The sequence below is a fragment of the Myotis yumanensis genome, unplaced genomic scaffold (assembly GCF_028538775.1).
Source record: "Myotis yumanensis isolate MYYU_CA2020_CCGP unplaced genomic scaffold, mMyoYum1.0.hap1 SCAF_9, whole genome shotgun sequence".
NCBI lineage: Eukaryota > Metazoa > Chordata > Mammalia > Chiroptera > Vespertilionidae > Myotis > Myotis yumanensis.
In genome coordinates this window covers 77953854-77975893 of record NW_027223760.1, presented here as the reverse complement: position 1 = coordinate 77975893, position 22040 = coordinate 77953854, and the positions used below count along the sequence as shown (strand labels likewise).

The window sequence follows — 22040 nt, the reverse complement described above, 5'->3', positions numbered from 1 at the left end:
GACTCAGTTGTTACTACAGAGCATTATGCAAATATTATCAACCTTGACAAAGCAAGAATGGAGGTGGAGTTGACAGGAGTTAAGAGACTTCAGGAAGAAAGAAATAACGGTAAAGATAAAATGGTCCGTGTGCTCATTTTACAAAATATAGAATCAAGAGGTGGAAGCTGATGGAACAAGAACAAGAAGTTTATCTTGTTTGTAGGTGCAGAAGTGAGTGGCAAAAGAAATGAGAAACGTGACATAACTTGAAAAGGATAAGAAAATGGATATGTCGTGAATCAAAAGCTTTATTACGGTGGTACAGCAAGAGACGAAATCTAAATATGATGAGTTCCCAAATAGCGGTGCAATCAGATCATTTAGGAAATAAGGAATCAGCCATCAGAAACAGTAGCTATGGGTCCTGTTGGAGAGGAGAGGAGAGGGCAGGCACTGATGCTTCCATCAGCTTCCTGAACTATTTGACTTTATTTTTAGCAAAGTAACTGCATATAGTTAAAGTTATTTTGAATGCTTTTGTGAATCTTGCAAGGTTTAAAGCAAAAGTCTATTTTTAAAGATATATTAATGTATCTGGCTAACAACGTCTACCATCTCTCTGTAAGCCTAGGAACTTCGCCCCTGACTTTCCTAACAGCCCTGCAGTGGATTGAACCATATTAAAGGGTATCATTAAATTCCCCCACCTTCCACTCAAAGTAGTGCATAAATGTGAATGGTGTGTGATTATTTTTAAGGGGGAGAGAGAAGAGAATAAGTAGGTATAATAATTTCAAAACTATATAATTGAAAAGCCAAAAGTTAGAAGACTGACTTCTATACTTCTACCTCACTTCTAGTTTCATGATAAATAAATAAAAAAACTCAACTGTTCTATAATAAGCACTACCAGTATATAAACCCTAAAACTCTACAATAATACATTAGCCTTTAGAAGCCAAAAAAAAACAAAACATAATTTTTGCCAGTTAATCTCAAAACTGGGGGAAATTTATAAGAAATATGGTTCAGGCATATTAGAGATCCCTAATTTTAGTGTCCTCATTAACCAAATAAACTATTAAGCCCAATACCCACTAACCTAGATCATTTATCCAGTTTACAGTTATTCCAATATAATAAATACACTCTGAATTCCCAACAGATAATCTATTCTACATATTGACATCAAAACAATATGGTTTTCAGGAAGTTAGGCAGCAGAAGCAAAGAAAGAGTAAGGGATGAATGATGGAGCCAATTTCCCAAGTTTCAAAAGAATTTGTCACCATCTTTCAAAAAGAAAAGAACCATTGATTGGGTTCCCAAATTATATTATGTGTTGATCAATTCAAGAACAGCCTAATACTGCTGAGAAAACCACAGAATAACAGGATTCTGAATAATCTTTCATTGAAAGGCAAAAGTTAAAATCATATTCCTTAAGAGGACTAGCAATAGTAGACATATTAATAGTGTTAGGCGCTGTTCCTAATATATCAGGACCCACATTAAAACCACTGCTAAAGTCTAGAAATGGTCATAACAAATCTTTCAACCTTACGACATAAAAGTCAGTTGATAATTTCTTTGTCTAACACCTAATAAAATTCATTCTTCCAAAATTGTGGAAAAGCTAAGCACAGTCCTCCCTTATTATAAAGTTTCCTGTTACAAAGTTGCATGGTTTACACATATGTTATACTTTATTATTGAAAAAAAAAAAGTCCTCCTTATAACACCCTCTTTGTTGTAATACTCAACATAGTTTGCCTCCAGGCTAGATATATAATGAAAGCAAAATGAATTCAGACAGGTTGTTGAGGAAAAAAGCTAGTTTCTTTCTAGTAGTCTTTCTAAAGTATTTTTTCTTTCCTTGCAGCTTTTCATCATCTCAACATTTTGTTCCCCCCGAACATTTCCCTTTTCTTTTCACATATTTCCTTTGGTAAATGGAAGATGATAGATTGTTAGAACCAGTTTGTACTACCTTGGAAACGAGCACTTCTAACATACAACTCCCAGCCTTCCAAAACCTTGTACAAATCTCATCTTTAGAACAATGAACTGTATACGACTTAATCAACCAGCTTCAAAAAGCCATATGAAATCTTAATTTTCCACTCACACATGTTATGTTCACAGTTCCCTAGAATCATAAATGTAACTTTCCAAATTAGATTTAGGAATACTGCTCATTTATTGTTTCCATATTAAATAGTACTGTCTTATTTTAGGAAAGATCTACAAACGCTGCTTTGAAAGGTTCTTATTCACAAATTTCAATGCAAGGAAATTCAGATTTAAAGCCCTGCTTATTTTTAACTTAGGCAGAAATGCAGTTCAAATATTAATATAATATGGGGAGACTTATTCTGATATGTCAAGCTTAATCATTTCTGATCTTCTAAATTAGCCAGAAGTTACTTAAATTATGTACTATATGAAATACTGAAGATGCAAATTAGAACTCTAGTCTCAATAATGTTGAGTGTCTCAAATGTTATAATAGAGAAAAGAACTGGAAATATTTTTAGCAGTATAATTTAAAAAGTCCTCCTAAATTTGTATGACACTTTTGTTATTGTACGCTCCACATAAAAAAAATTATATAAGGATGTTCATAACTGCTTTATTCATATTAGTCAAAAACTGGAAGCCAGCTAAATGTCCATCAAAAAAGTCAGTCTACTTTAAATTTATATATATAACCTCTATATGGAGTATTACTAATGTACTTTTAAAATACCTTTAACATGGTGTAGTCAACACAAACACTTGTTTTCAGATTAAGCGTTAGCATATATCTCTCCCTTGTTTTAGAATTTAAATCTGCAAGCAAGAGTTTCCCTGTAGAATGGAAGAGGGTTATTGACTTCAAGAGAGACTGGGCGGGAGGGAAGATGGTTCATTTCCCATGGCAATGTGCTTTGTAGGTGAATTCTGAAACTGTTGCAAACCCTTACATAGCAGTGTCATCTGAATAAAGTCGTTTTATGGTAATCATTTTCCTTCTCGATTGAGTAAAATATTTAATAGCTCAGTTACTCCACTGTTATGAGGAGACCCTGCTATATAGAGATCAAAAATGGCTGTCATCTCCCATCAGGACTGCCATATGTAACTGTCCTCTCCCCAGCAGCAGCCCTGACCACAGACATTCCCATAACACTTTTCCAGTCTTGGCATTCAGCCACCATGAAAGAAATTATTTTATTTTTTTCAAAAACACCCAGAAACTTCAAACATTCTTTTTAGCCTTTCCCCATTCTTAGCCATAGTAGGCACTGAAGTATTTAACCACAACATTTCTATAGCGTACGGTATAGAAGGAATCAGAACTCACCTTTCAGGAAAAGTAACAATTTTAAGTGATCATGTAAAAAAACAATTTGCAGACAACAGGACCCCTCTTTATAACCTGCCCTCGGGAGCTACAGGTTCTATACAGCATACCATACAGGAAGACGCTCTTGGAAAGTGACATTGTTTTGTGGGTCTTGGACCAGAGAGTTTATAAATGACTTTATACAAGAAAAACCAGCACAGGATGAGAATCAATCCTGTTATCCCCTGGATCTTCCAATGTATGTCACTGTGGATCCATAAATGATCTTGAAGCAAACGAGGGAAGGGCTCCAATATTATAACACACCTACTCGCTAACACTTAGGCAAAGATGGAGCCAGCACACCACTGGGACTCAGCTCTAACGCTCTCTGGCATTTCAACCGCACCTATTCGGAAATAGGGCCACATGGTTCACTGGTGAGACGAGGATTATCAAACATTACCTGTTGATTCCCTAGAACAGTGGTTCTCAACCTTTCTAATGCCGCGACCCTTTAATACAGTTCCTCATGTTGTGGTGACCCCCAACCATACAATTATTTTCGTTGCTACTTCATAACTGTAATTTTGCTACTGCTATGAATCGTCATGTAAATATCTGATATGCAGGATGTATTTTCATTGTTACAAATTGAACATAATTAAAGCATAGTGATTAATCACAAAAATAATATGTAATTATATATGTGTTTTCCGGTGGTCTTAGGCGACCCCTGTGAAAGGGTCGGTCGACCCCCACAGGTTGAGAACCGCTGGTCTAGAAGGAACACAGCGTCATCTTTCATTAGCACTAACACCCCCGTTCAAAAGAGCGAGGCTGTGTCTGGCTGCTCACTCACATCTGCTCGCTCACCCAGCTGAGCACAGTTCCCTCTGTGAATGGCAGGCACCCCGGTGGCTCAGGGAAGCAGAGCCTGTCAGCAAGTGCACGTGGCCACTAATGCATCTCCTTGGCAGACCAGAAAAAGGCTTCCACTTAATCAATTGGAAGTTATTGGAAGGCTGAGGATATCATTATCTGGGGTTGCCTCCTCAAGATGAGGCAAAGGCACCGGGCAGCGGTGGCTCAGTGGTTGAGTGTCAACCTGTGAACAAGGAGGTCAAGATTCGATTCCCAATCAGGATACATGTCCCGGTTGCGGGCTCGATTCTCAGTGTGCGGTGTGCAAGAGGCAGCCAATCAATGATTATCTCTCATCATTGATGTTTCTATCTCTCTCTCCCTCTCCCTTTCTCTCTAAAATCAATAAAAATTTAAAAAAAAAAAAAAAGACGAGGCAAAGGCGGCTTATGATTCTTTAGTTCACTATTTTCTATGGCGGGCTTTTTATTCCAAAGAATCCATGAATTTTTATTTATGTGACAATATAATCCCCTATAAGCTTATAGAAGTCATTTTATAATTTAAAAAATATTCTACCATACTCCTATATATTATCAAAATCTGTTCACCTCCTTTTACTGACAGCTATATTCCAAACATACTGAACCTTTTATATACAATATTTTCTTTCCACCTCAGTCACAAATATGGGACTACTGTGCTGTCAGTCCTTTATAATCTATACCATGCCCATACTATGTCTATACCCTTACATTAAACTTGCCTTGATAAAAATTCTACTTTTCTTAAGTTCCATTTGACTGGAAAAAATCAAAATAAAATAAGAGAACTGGAAGAATTCAAGGAACATGAGCTTTCAAAAGGCACAAAAAGAAGAGGGAGAAAAGATTAAAGAGAAAAAGAAATGTCTCTTATACTAAAAATTAAAGAGTTTAAATAATTTTTAAAAACTTAAAAATCTTTGATTTGTGAATATTATCACAAATACTAGTAATTCTGAATATCACATTTTATCCAGAAGAAAATATTAATAACAAAAGGTTAAATAATGTATAGAAACACATTCCAGCCAGATGAGTAAATGATGTTCTATCCACTGAGCCAAACCATTAGGGCAGTAATAACTCTCGAAGACTTGAGTTGGCTGTTACCAGGTAAACTCAAAATATAAATATCCTCACGTAAAACAAAGAGTTATGATCGAGAAAATTAATTTTAAGAATGAGAGCTACCTATAGATAACAATAGTGTATTACACTCTAAAATCTGTTGTGTAGAGTATAGAACTCATGTTGTGTTCTTAGCTAGCAAAATTATAATAAACAGACAGATAATGTAAGAAAGATAGATAGCCTGGCCAGCATAGCTCACTGGTTGAGCATCGACCTATGAACCCGGAGGTCATGGTTCGATTCCCGGTCAGGGCATATGCCAGGGTTGCAGGCTTGATCCCCAGTGTGGGGCATGCAGTTTCTATCCCTCTCTCCCTCTCCCTTCCTCTCTGAAATCAACACAAATATTTTTTTAAAAAGATAGATTAAAATAAATAAAACAAACCATAAATTAGAGCAAAGCAAAAAATGTTGGAGGCGGTTAAGAATTGAAGAAAGAACCATATGATGGTAATTATCTCTAACAAAGTATTTAAAAGCCTTTTCCAGCCTGGCCAGTGTTGCTCAGTGGCTGAGCATTGACCTGTGAATGAGGAGGACATTGGTTCAATTCCAGGTCAGGGCACATGCACCGGTTGCAGGCTCGATCCCCAGTTGAGGGTGTATAGGAGGCAGCCGATGAATTCTTCTTTCTCATCGTTGACATTTCTATCTTTCTCCCTCTCCCTTCCTCTCTCAAATCAATAAAAATATTTTTTAAAATGCTCCAAAGTCTGAAAAATAAATTTCCTGAGAAGAAAAAACTACCCCAAAAGAAATGTGAGTGGCTCATCCTATGGGCACTGAAAGCTTTACACTAAAGACAATAAAATTGCTCATTCACAAGAAACTAGGATCAGTAGCCTCCAAATTAAAGTGGATAAAAAATGAAGAGCTGGAATAAAAAAGGTAACAGCACATTCCCCCATCCTCATGTACTCCCTTCCCCTCACATACACACACACACACACACACACACACACACACACACACTCAGCCTAGGGAAACTGCTCTACCCTCAGGGCTCCAGCATAACTTTGTGCTATCCATCTCTATCTCTATTATGACTTACCACCTCGATATATTATAGTTCTTAGTCTTTATTGCCCTCCCCCCCCCCCCCACCCAGATTGTAAACTTCTTGGGAACACAAAGTGTTTTATTCATCTTTTTACTCCAAGAAATTACTACAGTGCCTGGGCACTCAGAAAACTCCCAGTAAATGTGCATTGGAAGGATGGATAGATGGATGGATGGATGGATGGATGGATGGATGGATGGATGGAAAGACGGAAAGACAGAAAGACAGAGGGGGGGGGGCGGGGATGATGCAAGGGAGGACTAACACCAGACTTGCCTCAGTCCCTGAAAATTCCCGTACATCTCCAACAAATCAACAATTTCATCTCAGTGTCCCTGTCGCACACTTGAAAGATTCCTATAAATTATAAGGTTCATCAACCTGTCACAGTCCTACAGGGCAAACTTTATATGATTGAGGATATAACTAACTACAGGGTCTCAAAGTCAGATCATGAGCAAAGGGAATTCTAGCTCAGATCATGAGCAAAGGGAATTCTAGCTCAGATATCTTGACGGTAGCAAGATACATCACATAGCCTACATGAAATGTCTTATTTTACCAAGCTAAGTATATGGACTTGTTGACCTTAAAACAATAACATTCTTTCTTCACTCCACCACTGGCTTTCTGTCAGTCAATCTCAATATCCTCCTTTTCCAAATACTGTTTTAAAAGGGCAAACTTATCTTAATAATCTTAAGGTCAAGTATCATGTCCACAGCCATTGGAAGTTGTGACACAATGAACAAAATCAAAGAAAGATCAGGCAGAAATAGCATTTGTTCCTTTTTGCAAAAACAAGTAGAGGTCAAATTACTAAACCAAATAAATTCCATCAATTATACTAGGAAGTTTTTAAATCAGTTCAAATCCACCTTTTCAAAATTGATTTAGTATATTTCCAAACTGTAATTTGATTGTCCAGGCTTATGCCACCCATTAAATTTTACAAGCATTAATCTGTTGACAGTATAAGAAGCAAAGATAAACTAACATTTGTATTTTTTTAAAAAGTCACATGTACCTTTTTAAAAGTAGATTAAGTTTAAATCAAAGAAACTACAAACATTTTTTAACTTCCTGACATCACCCTCACCCCTTCTGTAATAAAAAATAAATAAACACACAATACAGCCATTAATATTGCACAATTCAGTTATTTCCCTCTAAAAAGTATAACATGGAAAATGTTGTAATTTAAATTCTGGAATGGTAGGCAGTAGTCTGAATAATGGAAGATTTTAGGCAAATATTCTTCAACTAGTTCATAAAACTAGATTTCTTATTTCTTTATCACTTTTTTTCATTTTTATTTACTGGCTGATTTTAGAGAAAGGAAGGGAGAGGGAGAGTGAAAAAGGAGGGGAGGTTGTTGTTTCACTTCTTTATGCATTCAGTGGTTGATTCTTGTATGTGCCCCCAGGGATCAAACCTACAACCTTGGCACATCAGGACAACGCTCTCACCAACTGAGCTACCCAGCCAGGGCTCTTTATCACTTCTTTCTCGTTAATAAACATTGCACATGGCACAGGTAACACCAAACCTTACTGCATCAAATGAATGTACCTTTGAATTATTGTGAATGTATAAAAGGTGCCTTCGAGAGCAAACAAAAAATGTTTAAAACAAAAACAGTAATTACTCTTTTGCTAATTTCAAATCCTATATTACCCTCCCACACATAACCTCTCTGATTGTTGGGGGGGGAGGGGGGTACTTTTCCTATAAACCAAAGCACCAACCAAAAAAGTGAAATTGACACAGAAAACATCTGACCCAGAAGCTATGCAACAGGTTTTCCATAATCTCTGAAGAAGCAAAGTTAAGCACTAACTGTGGCCAAACCAATGCAGCCCCCTTTCTAAGAGGAAAGCTCTTTTCTGAATTAGGAAGAAGGTGGATATACCACATTCACAGCCCCGGTGAGGAAGCAGTTTTTAGTGTGATGAACAGCACTAGCTTCCGGAAGCGAGTGGTTGGAATCCCTCCGCTACCATTTACTACGAATACCTTGGGTACGCCTCTCAACCTGCAATGCACTGAGAACACGGCTGGTACAGAATCAGCCCTTGGTTGATGCCAGGCGGCAGCAAACCTCTGGATCTCTGCAGCTTGGCAGCGCCTGGGAACCGGCTGTCAGAAATTCACTCTCAGGTGCAATTCCAGACTTAAAGAATCAGAACCTGCATTTTTTCCCCAGATCCCATTCTAGTTCAAATGCAAGTTCAAGTTTGAAAGGCACAGCTAGAGTGCACTCTTACATTGCTTTACCTATTATAGTTAATTTTTTAAAAAGCCACTCTGTTCCTTTTTTGCAACTTGGATAGGTGAGTTTATTTTTAGTAAAAGGTAAAGTATTAGTTGGGATCAAAATTTACTTGTTACCATACTTTACTGAAAAGCAGCAGTACCAACTAAGGCCCAACATTGTACAGGACTGCCATCTAGTGGTGATTCATTCTGCTGCACATGCCAAAAAACTGCATGGCCTTGTCTAAAACTACATTTGTTTAAAATAGGGCCAGATTCTTTTTGCTTAATTCATTTCTTGAGGACTACTAACATAGCACCCACTTAATAATAACATAATAAGGCATCATAAATGTCAAGGAAGGTAAAAAAAAAAAGGAGGATTCTTAGTTTCCTTTTTTAAACTCAAATCAAGTGTAGGGAAGTTTTCAAATTAAAAGATTGATCTGCTCACAGGCTTAGAAAATGGGATTTCTTTTGGCATATGCATATCTTGGAGTGACTTTTATTTCCTTCTTCCTAAATTCTGTACTTGCTACCAATTATACAGTATTTGGGGGTGAGGAACTTTCAAATTGAGAATATATATATATATATATATATATATATATATAATTATAACCTCTGACTCAATAACTCCACTCCTACATTCTATCCCAAGGAAATAATCAGAAATGTATACAAAGATTATGTTCAAAGTCAAAGATGTTCATTCCAGAAAACAAAATTAATCTTAATAGCTTCATAATAACCCACTGAATCCATGCATCAAAACTTAGCCATTCTCCTCTATTTCTCATTTTGACCACTTCTAATGTTTATACGTTACAAATAAATGCACAAATGTATATACAAAAGGAAGGAAAGGAGGACAGAAGGAGAGAAGAAATAAATTAATGTATGGCAACTTGATATAACTTTTCCATATTTTGGGTCATTTCCTAACATACATTCCCATAAGTCACATTTCAGATCCAAGAACATTTTCATGGCTCTTAATAGCCAACCTGCCTTATAAGTGTCATATCGTTTCACATGGCCACGAGCAACGTAGGATATTGAGACTATCATCACCTTGCTAACACTGGGCTTTATGCCATGGCTAACTTTTTAAAGTTTTATTGAGATATAGTTTATATACCATCCTATTAAAGTACATAATGCAATAGTTTTCAGTGTATTGATAGACTATGCAACCATCACCATAATATAATTTTGGAACATATTCATCATAAAAAAAAAACACAAACATTAGCAGATTCTCTCCATTCCCTTAATACCCCCCCATATGAAGAATTATTACTAATTTACCACCCCACTATTTAGTCCTGTTGTCTTGTAGATACCGCAATAAGTGTTGCAAACACATGAAATGGAAAAATTCCTTCTGCTACTCAGCTATTTCTGTTTCAAACTGAAATATTCTACTCAACAGGAAAATAAAACATGCCAGAATATCTCCTTGTTTTTTCAGAAGATACTTTTGAAATGTAAGGCATAATTTAAGAACTAAGAGATGGTATCATATAAATACAAAGTTATCTGTTCTTTTCAAAATAGTAGCAACTCTATTACTTTGGAAGCCCATTATTAAATCCAGCAAAAATGTCACAGAAAATCCAACAATTTATTTTTTATTTAATCAATTTAAAACTTTATTTTATTAACTTGATCTGATAATAAAATTAAATAAAAGATAACATTTAACAAAGAATTGCCTTGATGCTGCCAAACACACACACACACACACACACACACACACACATACACACACACACAAAAACACCTTACTTTCATTTATCCAAAGCACTTTTTTCTCATATCATTTTTTGGACTCCAGATATATAAAATTTAGCAATTTGCATTTTGGGGCTTTAGTAGGTAAAAAACAATTGAAAATGTTAATTAAAAAAGAGGACCTAGGTCTCCCATCATGTCAAACATTTATCTTAAGAACAGAGAAAATCAGTTCTAACAGCTAAGGCGGGGGAGGGGGCACTTCACTGACGGAAGTTAGCCTCTCATCAAATTTCAGCGTGGAACCTGTGAACCAGGAGGTTACAGTTGGATTGCCGATTGGGGCACATGCCCGGGTTGCGGGCTCCATCCCCAGTGTGGGGCGTGCAGAAGTCAGCTGATAAATGATTCTCTCTCATCACTAAAGTTTCTCTCTCTCTTTCGCTCTCCCTCTCTCTTCCTCTCTAAAAACAATAAAAATATATTTTTTAAAAAAAGAAAAAAGAAATGTCTCTGTAAACCATATAAAAGTGCTGGTTATATGAAAATCCAACACGTTTATGTATAAGGATTTCCTTTCTGATTATTTTGCCTGGGTATTTGAATAGAAAGCTTTTGGTAAAATATGTTTAACTCTCTTTGGGATTCATACCACATAATCGTCCATTTTTACCGCCAAGTATGTCTTTACTTAACATCACAGATAGCTTCTTTAATTTTGAGTGAAATGACGTACAATAGAACCCATTTTACCAGAGGCTAAGTGATATAAACAAGAGTTCTCTTTCTAGGCCTCTCATCAACGTGACAATGAAACCACAGTGCGCGAAATGCTGTTACTTGAGGACCTGCTGCATTCTAACTTGGGACTTGCAACAACACATTCACAAATAAATGCAAATTACCTCTTACACCACCGAATGACCCGTAAGTCATATTGCAGGCTGTTCTCTGAAGATTATGTTCATACATCAGTTTGATCTGATACTGGTTCCCATGTTCCACATTACCCAAGGTTCCTAAGGAGAAAAACATTTAAAAATATGAATCATTGCTTTGTATTTGTTTACATTAAAAAATATTACATAAAAAAGTCCTCCTCTACACCGATTCCAAGTAATTCGATGTCGGTAAAATCTAAAATGACAAAGCACTGAAACACTGTGTATTGTGAACAATCAGCATGCGGATGGCACAGAACGCCAGCTCAGTTCTAACAGGTTAGTCTCCGCAAGACTACACCATAGTGACATTTTATCATTCATTTTCACTATGTCTGAGTAAAGTGTAATCATTCAAATAACAACAAAACCCTCCCATTTCAGGTCTGCAATAAATAAGGTTAACTTCTTTGCACTTAGAAACAATAACAAAATTCCCCACACGTTCAAGCAATTCAATTTTCTGTCCCAACTCTCAAAATAGTACTCAAGCCCTAATGCATCATATTCTCACTGAATGGAGAGATCCTCTAAAGCTTCCCTCAGCAAGTAAAGACAACTTGGTGTTTTCTTTGAAGTCTGCCAAGAAGAATTTCCTTGAAAATAGGGAGCGCGCAGGAGGCAGCCCATCGCTTTTTTCGCTCTCACATTGATGTTTTTCTTTCCCTCTCACCTCCTCTCTCTCTAAAAATCAATTTTTTTAATCTTAAAAAAAATGTAGTAGTGAAACTAGAGAACATTAGGCAATGCATCCTTAGATACCACCTTAAAATAAAGATAGTACCTGAAAATCTAAAATTTCTGGCCATTTTTTCCTAGAGAAGCATCAATGACATAAGATTAAAATCACGTACATAAGTTTTGCCCTTGGATACACAGACTGGATATAATAACTGTATACCTATAATCATAATCCCCACATAGCCAAAGTTACTGGAAAGTTTCATCAATTAGCAAGTAAATGGTTACTAAAACATTTATGCTGTTGGCCTTAAACAAGATCTTACTTATTTAAACAAAAAAATCTATTGAAAATCAACGGTTACCTTGACAACCATTTTTGGTGCACTTTTATATAACCACTGAAAAATCTAATGTTGTTAAATGAAATAAAAGCCTTCCCACAGTAAGTTAAAAGGTTTGTTGTGTTAAATAACCAAATTAGATGACATAAGCCTGTCAAGAGTAAGGAACCCCATGTTTCTGCCCCTCATGGCTAACATTAAAATTCCACAAATAGGTCAAATGATTATTAGTAAATGCTTGTTGAGAAGTACACAATTTGGGGGAAAGGCTATCTAAAAGAACAGAATCAGGATGGCTTAAGCTCACACATGTGTAGCCACTTACTCAGAACTGAAGCCCATCAGAAAGGATTGGAGATGCCCGGGGCTGCTGTTCCTTATGGGGAGTCTGATAAGATGGGCTGACTCCGGGCCAGCAGGAGCCTGCTGGGTCTCTATAGTAAGCATGTGTTTGACGACAAAGCACCACCAAAAAGCCTCTGACTATTAAGGGGTGTTTGGTGTGTCTAGGGAATCTCTAGTTTGCCTCGAATCCATTTTAGCTGCACACAGCGTGTAAAAGAAGACAAAATATAATTGGGAGGGGGCAGCTGGGGGTAAGGATGTCAAGTTCGGCAACACTTCCACCTGCTGACACCAGTGGTTGTATTTAAACTAGAAAATGTTTACGCTTCCCCTGTTACAGTGAAAGCTAGGGGGAAGGTTCAGACAGGAACCTCAAGAAACATTTTCAAGAGAACAAAAACATGAACTTTCCTGCCTCACAATTTAAGCCAAGCCAGGAAAAATAGACAAATTGTCAGCCTACGAATATTGTAAGAGGCTGCAGAAATGAGAGACCGAGAAGGGAAGTGAGGTGGGGCATTAGCAGTGTAGTCTGGACAACTCCCCATCCCCAGGGAACACAGAGCTTGTAAAAGAATACAGCGAATAAAAGAGCGAGAAGAATCACCATTCCGGTGACCCATAACTCCCATTTCCAACACTGACTTGCAGGAGGATACCATATCCCATGAACAAGCTGTGAGCAAACATGCCAGTTTCTTTCAGTGGCGTTTTTTATAAACATAACACATTTACCCCAAGTCTATGCTGTACCCCTGAGTGGAATTCAAAAGGCTTCTGTCTTTCTTTTCTTTTTTAATCTATTTTTTATTGATTTCAGAAAGAGGAAGGGAGAGGACGTCAGAGATAGAAACACCAATGATGAGAGAGAATCATTGATCAGCTGCCTCCCACACACCCCCTACTGGGGATCGAGCCTGCAACCTGGGCATGTGCCCTGACCAGGAATTGAACTGTGACCTCCTGGTTCATAGGTCGATGATCAACCCCTGAGCCAGGCCTGCAGAGCAAGGATTCTGTCTTTCTGGGCCACGGTTCAAACAGGACCAGGGAAGACCAAGAGCCTAACCTAATTTCTACTTTCAAGCATGCTTCCCTCTCCTGCCCTCTTAGAGACCCCCTGGAGCCCCCAGAAGGGACCAATTCTCTAAGAAGTATTCATGGGTGACCATGGGCAAGACTCCCTCTCCCGTGACCTGTGTAACCCAGTTAATAAAACAGCACTCACAGTTAACAGGCTTAGGATGGAAAACAAAGAACAACGAGATTCATACAATAAAGTCGCCTGTATCACACCTTCTCATTTACTCTGCAACCTAAATATATTCCCTCCACCAGGAGGAGCAACATCTTCTACTGTGAAACCAATGAGAATATTTAATAATGACCATAAGAGGTACTGAACAGGACCTCTGAGGCAGAGAGAGTAGAAAAGGAAGTGATAGAGGTCACAAAGAAGGAAAAGAAGGAAGGAAGGAAATAACACAAAGAGAGTAAGAGTGAGCCAACACCAACTGCCTCAGCACTATCCAGAAATCGGTGCACTCATTCCTTCAGCAAATATGCCTGCCACCTACTAGAGCAGTGACGGCGAACCTTTTGAGCTCGGCGTGTCAGCGTTTTGAAAAATCCTAACTTAACTCTGGTGCCGTGTCACATATAGAAATTTTTTGATATTTGCAACCATAGTAAAACAAAGACATATTTTTGATATTTATTTTATATATTTAAATGCCATTTAACAAAGAAAAATCAACCAAAAAAATGAGTTCACGTGTCACCTCTGACACGCGTGTCATAGGTTCGCCATCACTGGCCTAGGACTATCCAGCCCAGGGACAGGAAAAACAAATTGGTATTCAAACTGAAAGCCAAATACAAAGAAAGCCCAGATCAAGAGAATGTATGGGAGAAATCCAAATCCTAAAACCTAACATTGGCCCCACCTGGTTTGGCTCAGTGGTTAGAGAGTGTTGGCCCTCGGACTAAAGGGTCAAAACCTCGGTTGCAGGCTCAATCCCTGGCACCAGTCAGGGCACGTGAGGGAGGCAACCAATCCATGTGTCTCTCTTACATTAATGTCTCTCTCTCTCTCTCTCTCTCCCCCTCCCTTCCATTCTCTCTAAAAATCAATGGGAAAAATATCCTCAGGTGAGGATTAACATAAAAAATAAATAAATAAACAAACAAAAGCTAACGTTTACAGCAAACTCCACAGGTGAGTATCATTTGAATAAGGAATAGGCCCACAGACCCTTATCCTTATTGTCCCCATAAAAAACTCCCCAATATTGATATCCATCTAAATAACACTCTCAACCTACACTAAAATTTATCTAATAACGGAAACACAAGTTTTTAAGTTACCTTTTATATTTAACAAGGTCCAAAATGCTGAAACTATGCCACTTTTAACTAACATACTTGTACCCACAGAACAGTCGAGATAGAAACCTGCTTAAGCCTCAAATAAGTGCCTTGAGGTCTGGTTGGGTGAAAACACCCAAAGGCCAAGAAATTGGAACTGTAGAGAAAAAACACTTGAGGTTCACCAAAGAAAATGTACTTTAAACCACAGTGACTCAGCAGCTAATGAATTTTAACTGCTATTGAATATTTCTTAAAACTCAAGTGTCCTAAGAAACCAGAATTGGCCTGTATTAGTCATAGGCAATCCTGGCCACTATTCCTAAGTAGAAGGAGGTTACACGGAACCTCCACTGGAAATGGAAGCACCCATGGAAATAGCCGACCTAGGAAATGTAACAGCCCAAGCAGCTGAAACAATAAATGATCGAGGGGAAAATGCTCATTAAGGAAACCTCAACCCGAATGTGTGTTGTCCTCCACCAAGTCACATTAGAGAATATCTATTCTTTCATAATATCAAAAAGCCCAGTTTTTAATACAAATTCTCCATTAGAAAAAAACAATGTTTCTTACCTGAAACAGAGTAGACGCAGAGTTTTCTAGAATGCAACACAGCCAAATGAAGCATTTCAGTGCCTCTGAAAAATGGGGAAAGTTTTAAAAGTGTAAATATTAGTTTCAGATGGAACCAAAAAATTGTAGAATAATTTTTAAAAGCGATTATAACCACAGTCTACCATGAGTAAAGTAAGCAGTTCATAGCCGACATTCTAAACCGGAAAATAAAGGTAACAGCAAGCCGCCAGCTTCACAATCCCGGGGCTCGGGGCTGGGCCGCGAAAGGCTGCCTCCAGACGGAAGCTTGGGAGCCTCTCGAGAGAGTCCTGTGGAGGCTCTTTCTGAGCTGCCCCACAACAAGGAGGCCCAGGGCAGGGCCTGGCTCTCCCACCAACAAACCTGTGACCTTGGCCAAGTCACTTACTCTCTCCCAGCCTGTTTCCCCTTCTGGAAGATAAGAGGTTTCGATTGGATGAAATAAAATCACGTGAAAGCACCTTGTAAAGTATGAAGCACCACAGAACGCTGATCGTGAAGAAACAATAGTAATGACTTTACATGGCATCCAGCACGTTCAGCTCTGAAACATCACGGAAGGTACTGGATGTATTTCAGCTCGACCATTGTCACCACTCACCACCCAGCCCCTGTCAAGTGGTTTCGAGAGACAAGGAAGGCAGAGTCTAGAAATCCGCAATTCAAAGTCTTCAAGGGTCAGCCAGTGGGTAAAATGAGGGAAGGGCTGTGATCCACTGGAGACTGGGGCCAGACTAAGGGAGGCCACTGCTGCTCAGTTCTGGGCTTCTGGCCAGATCTCCACTTTTTTTTTTCCAAGAAAAAACAGAATATAGGGCTTTTACTAGTATGTGAAATCTCCAGCTTCATATCTATATATATGGGTTTATTTGAGCCAACTGACATCATATGCAGGGAAGCAAGCTCTCCTCCTGGTTCTCAGATGTTGGCAGGCCTTTTCCATCTCAGACACATCTGCAAGCAGGCCTCCAGTATCTGACCTGCGCTCTGCAGACTGTCCTGAAGTGCAGGGACGATCATTGGAATCTGAAGACTGGGGTAGAGTCCTGACTCTCACCTTGATACTTGTGTGATCATGGACCCTTTCAGAGAATTGGTCTCTCATTTGGAAAAGGAGAAGTATGTCCGATAAGACTTGCAAAACATTGTTACAATGAATATATAAATACCCACTGCTTGCTCTACTACCAGGAAATGCAAATATACACAACAACCACATAATCAATATTGCCTTCAGAAGTGTTTTATATGTGCCCTGAACGCCCCCCCACCCCCCGCCCCCAAAAAGCAATCTCCCATCGTGCACAGAAAACAATGTCATGAACAGATAGATAGTAGAGTGTGGAGTCAGACCTGGATCTGAATCCCAGCTGTAGGACCTAAAGCTCTGGGCTCCAGCTAGGTTCCTTATCCTGAGATCACATCTTACAAACAAAGAGTAACAAATTTTAACTGCTATTGAATATTTCTTAAAACTCAAGTGTTCTAAGTACCCAGAATTGGCCTGTATTAGTCATAGGCAATCCTGCACACTATTCCTAAGTAGAAGGAGGTTACACGGAACCTCCACTGGAAATGGAAACACCCATGGAAATAGCCGACCTAGGAAATGTAACAGCCCATGCATCTGAAACAATAAATGATCGAGGCCAAAACCGGTTTGGCTCAGTGGATAGAGCGTCGGCCTGCGGACGGAAGGGTCCCGGGTTCGATTCCGGTCAAGGGCATGTACCTGAGTTGCGGGCACATCCCCAGTGGGGGTTGTGCAGGAGGCAGCTGATCGATGTTTCTCTCTCATCGATGTTTCTGACTCTCTGTCTCTCTCCCTTCCTCTCTGTAAAAAATCAATAAAATATATTTAAAAAATAAAAATAAAAAATAAAATAAATGATCGAGGGGAAAATGCTTATTAGCACAGTATCCACTCACTAATGCTAGTGATCACACAGATGAAGGCCACACTGAGGACTGCTGGACAGCATGACTGTCACAGCATTTCACTTTCTAAAAAAACAAAAAGGAAAACGTGCTTTTAGCTCCTTACTCTATAAACCCATCGTGTATATGTGCCAGTACACAGTGGGCACCCAATCACCGTGAGCTTGTAGATGGAGTAGATCTGTCCCAGCCAGGTCAGTCACAGAGCTCCCAGAGCCACCCGTCACGGTGCACAGAGCCCCGGCCTATGGCACCCATGAAGCAGCTGCCCGTCAGAATGAAGCACAGCAGGAGGAGAGGGGCAACGGTCAAAAGCAGCTGGGGAGGTTTCTCAGCGGGACTAAGGGCCCTGAATAAATGGAAGCTGGGGCCCATAAACTATGATGAGCAGATGGAGGCAGCCAAAACTCAGAGCTCAGGGCACTCCGGATCAAGAAGGCAAGGGGTGGGGGGAGGGCCAAAAAGAAGAGGCAGGGGAAACAAGACCACCTCTGCCTTCAGAACTCCTCACAATGGATACTTCCATGAATGATTAAGAAGCAAGGGCTTAAGGAAGAAAAACTGCCGTTTGCGACAACATGGGTGGATCTGGAGAGCACCAACTAAGCAAGATAAGTCAGATGGAAAAGGACAAGAACCTGCTGATTTCAGTCATGTGTGGGATACAAAACAGAAAGCAGCAAATGAACAAAACAGAAAGAAAAGGGGGGGTGTGGAGAATGAAGAGAGTAAAGGGAGTCAAATATATGGTGACAGAGGGAGACTAGACTTTGGGTGGTGGGCACACAATGCAATATACAAATGATATATCATAGAACTATACACTTGAAACCTATAATTATTAACCAATGTCATCCAATAAATTTAATTTTTTAAAAAGAAATACAGGAGAACCAAGATGGCGGCGTAGGTAGCGGACCTGTGTGTGCTGCTCTCTCACAGCATCATTGAAACTATCAACTATGAAGTAAACAACCGCCACTCAGAACCATGGGGAAGTTGGCCCAGTGGGAGATCTACAACTGGAGGAAAAGAAAGAAGCGCAGTGAGACTGAGTGGGAGCTACGGAGGCACCAAAACCAGAGGTACGCAGTCACACGCCACGCGGGCTGCAAATGGATTCTCGGTTTTTTACGAACCCTCGAATCCTCTGGGCTTGCTCGGGGCGGGTCTCTGAGGCCCCAGATCCCACAGGGAGAGGCGGCCACGGCCTTGCAGTGGTCGGAGAGCGAGGGAAGCTCTGACACGCGGCTGCTCGCCGGCACTGAGGGACAAGAAGTCCTGGTGTCCCAGGGAGGCGAGGGGCGCGGAGACGCCGCCATCGCTATTTCCTCCACGCTGGCGACTCCCTGTGACCCCGCCCTACCCTCAGGGCTGTGCCAGAGGCACAAGAGGGAATGACTGTGCTTTTACAAACTCTCAAATCCACTGAGCTGGTTCGGGCGGGTCTCTGAGGCCCCAGGCCCCAAGGCGAGAGACGGCACGGCCTTCCAGCGGTCAGAAAGCGAGGGAGGCTCTGGCGCTCGGCTACTCGCCGGCACTGGGGGACGCAAAGTCCTGGAGTCCTGGATAGGCAAGGGGCCGCTGAGTCTCCGCCCCGGGACTCCCTGTGACCCCGCCCTACGGAATTTACATTCCCATCTGGGCTGTGCCAGACTCACAAGTAGAAACGCCTTTTCTTCTGCAAACTTTCAAATCCACTGAGCTGGTTCAGGCGGGATCATGAGGCACCAGACCCTACGGGGAGAGGCAGCACGGCCTTGCAGCCATCAGAAAGCGAGGGAGACTCTGTTGCACAGCTGCTCGCCGGCACTGGGGGACACAAAGCCCTGGCAGAGATTCAAGGGGCGGCGGAGACTCAGCCAGTGCAATTTGCTCCGCCATGGCGACTCCCTGAGTCTCAGCCCTAATCAATTTACATCCCCATCCAAGCTGTGCCAGGTGCACAAAAAGACCCACCTGCGCTTTTGCAGCCTATCCCAACAAATTGCAGACTTCAACTGCGCGCAGCCATGGGAGACACACTCAAGAAGCAGACCCAGGAGAACCAGGATGGCGGCATAAGGAAGAGACCTGTGCGTGCTACCTCACACAACAACATCGAAACTACCAAATATCAGACAAACACCTATCATACAGAACCATGGGAAAGTTGGCCCAGTGGAAGCTCTACAACTGGAAGGAGAGAAAGAACATTGAGACTGAGTAGGATGTGACACCAAGTACAGAGCCCAACCCAACAAACTGCAGATTTCAACTCCTCGCATAGAAAGAAGCGCATTGAGACTGAGTAGGATGTGCAGAGGCTGCAGATTTCAGCTCCTTGCATCTGGGAGGGACGCAATCGGGGGGCAGAGTCGGGTCCGGGGCCGGCCAGGGCTGGGCCTGACTCGGCCGGCACTGTGGAACTGCTGTACCAGCAAGCGCACAAACATGCCCACTGGTCCCAGTCTCTTGTGGGGCGCTGGGGGACAGCAGACAGGCAGTCTGTGCACTTGGTGGAGGGCAGGAGTGCTGGATGTTCAACCACCAGGAACGCCTGGAGATTTTGTCTGGTGGGGAGCCGCCGGCAGGGGACAGAGGGCCAAACTTCCTGTTTCCCTGGTAAGGCTGGGATGGCCCCGGTGAGGTCGGGATGGCCCCGGTGAGGTTGAAACGGTCCCGGTGTGGTAGGGACGACCCCGGTCAGGTCGAAACGGCCCCGGTGTGGTAGGGACAACCCCGGTCAGGTTGAATCGGCCCCGGTGTGGTAGGGACAACTCCAGTGAGGTTGGAACGGCCCCTGTGAGGTAGGGACGACCCCGGTGAGGTTGAAACGGCCCCCGTGAGGTAGGGAGGACCCCGGTCAGGTCGAAATGGCCCCGGTGTGGTAGGGACGACCCCGGTGAGGTTGAAACAGCCCCCGTGAGGTAGGGACGACCCCAGTCAGGTCGAAACGGCCCCGGTGTGGTAGGGACAACCCCGGTGAGGTTGAAACGGCCCCCGTGAGGTAGGGACGGGACGACCCTGGTCAGGTCGAAACGGCCCCGGTGTGGTAGGGACAACCCCTGTCAGGTTGAAACGGCCCCCGTGAGGTAGGGACGACCCCAGTGAGGTTGAAACGGCCCCCGTGAGGTAGGGACGACCCCGGTCAGGTCGAAACGGCCCCGGTGTGGTAGGGACGACCCCGGTCAGGTCGTAATGGCCCCGGTGTGGTAGGGACGACCCCGGTGAGGTTGAAACAGCCCCCGTGAGGTAGGGACGACCCCAGTCAGGTCGAAACGGCCCCGGTGTGGTAGGGACGACCCCGGTGAGGTTGAAACGCCCCCCTGTGAGGTAGGGATGACCCTGGTCAGGTCGAAACGGCCCCGGTGTGGTAGGGACGACCCTGGTGAGGTTGAAACGGCCCCTGTGAGGTATGGACGACCCCAGTCAGGTCGAAACGGCCCCGGTGTGGTAGGGACAACCCCGGTCAGGTTGAAACAGCCCCGGTGTGGTAGGGACAACCCCGGTGAGGTTGAAACGGCCCCCGTGAGGTAGGGATGACCCTGGTCAGGTCGAAACGGCCCCGGTGTGGTAGGGACGACCCCGGTCAGGTCGAAATGGCCCCGGTGTGGTAGGGACGACCCCGGTGAGGTTGAAACAGCTCCTGTGAGGTAGGAACGACCCCAGTCAGGTCGAAACGGCCCCGGTGTGGTAGGGACGACCCCGGTGAGGTTGAAACGGCCCCCGTGAGGTAGGGATGACCCTGGTCAGGTCGAAACGGCCCCGGTGTGGTAGGGACGACCCTGGTGAGGTTGAAACGGCCCCTGTGAGGTAGGGACGACCCCAGTCAGGTCGAAACGGCCCCGGTGTGGTAGGGACAACCCCGGTCAGGTTGAAACAGCCCCGGTGTGGTAGGGACAACCCCGGTGAGGTTGAAACGGCCCCCGTGAGGTAGGGATGACCCTGGTCAGGTCGAAACGGCCCCGGTGTGGTAGGGACGACCCCGGTCAGGTCGAAATGGCCCCGGTGTGGTAGGGACGACCCCGGTGAGGTTGAAACAGCCCCTGTGAGGTAGGAACGACCCCAGTCAGGTCGAAACGGCCCCGGTGTGGTAGGGACGACCCCGGTGAGGTTGAAACGGCCCCCGTGAGGTAGGGATGACCCTGGTCAGGTCGAAACGGCCCCGGTGTGGTAGGGACAACCCTGGTCAGGTTGAAACAGCCCCGGTGTGGTAGGGACAACCCCAGTGAGGTTGAAACGGCCCCCATAAGGTAGGGACGACCCCGGTGAGGTTGAAACGGACCCCGTGAGGTAGGGACGACCCCAGTCAGGTCGAAACGGCCCCCGTGAGGTAGGGACAACCCCGGTCAGGTTGAAACAGCCCCAGTGTGGTAGGGACAACCCCAGTGAGGTTGAGTCGGCCCTGGTGAAGTCGGGACGGCCCCGGTGAGGTTGAAACGA

The 22040-nt window shown here is 42.6% G+C and overlaps 1 protein-coding gene across 3 annotated transcripts in view; it reads right to left on the bottom strand.

Annotated features, from left to right (window-relative positions):
- BBS9 (Bardet-Biedl syndrome 9) overlaps positions 1–22040 on the bottom strand; it is a 332853-nt gene that overhangs the window by 295341 nt on the left and 15472 nt on the right. For all 3 annotated transcript variants that reach the window (XM_070425210.1, XM_070425211.1, XM_070425212.1), the window contains exons 4-5: positions 15657–15721; positions 11308–11421 (exon numbers count right to left, since the gene is read on the bottom strand). In XM_070425210.1, coding sequence (XP_070281311.1) covers positions 11308–11421; positions 15657–15721 — 179 coding nt within the window. The remainder of the gene's footprint in view (positions 1–11307; positions 11422–15656; positions 15722–22040) is intronic.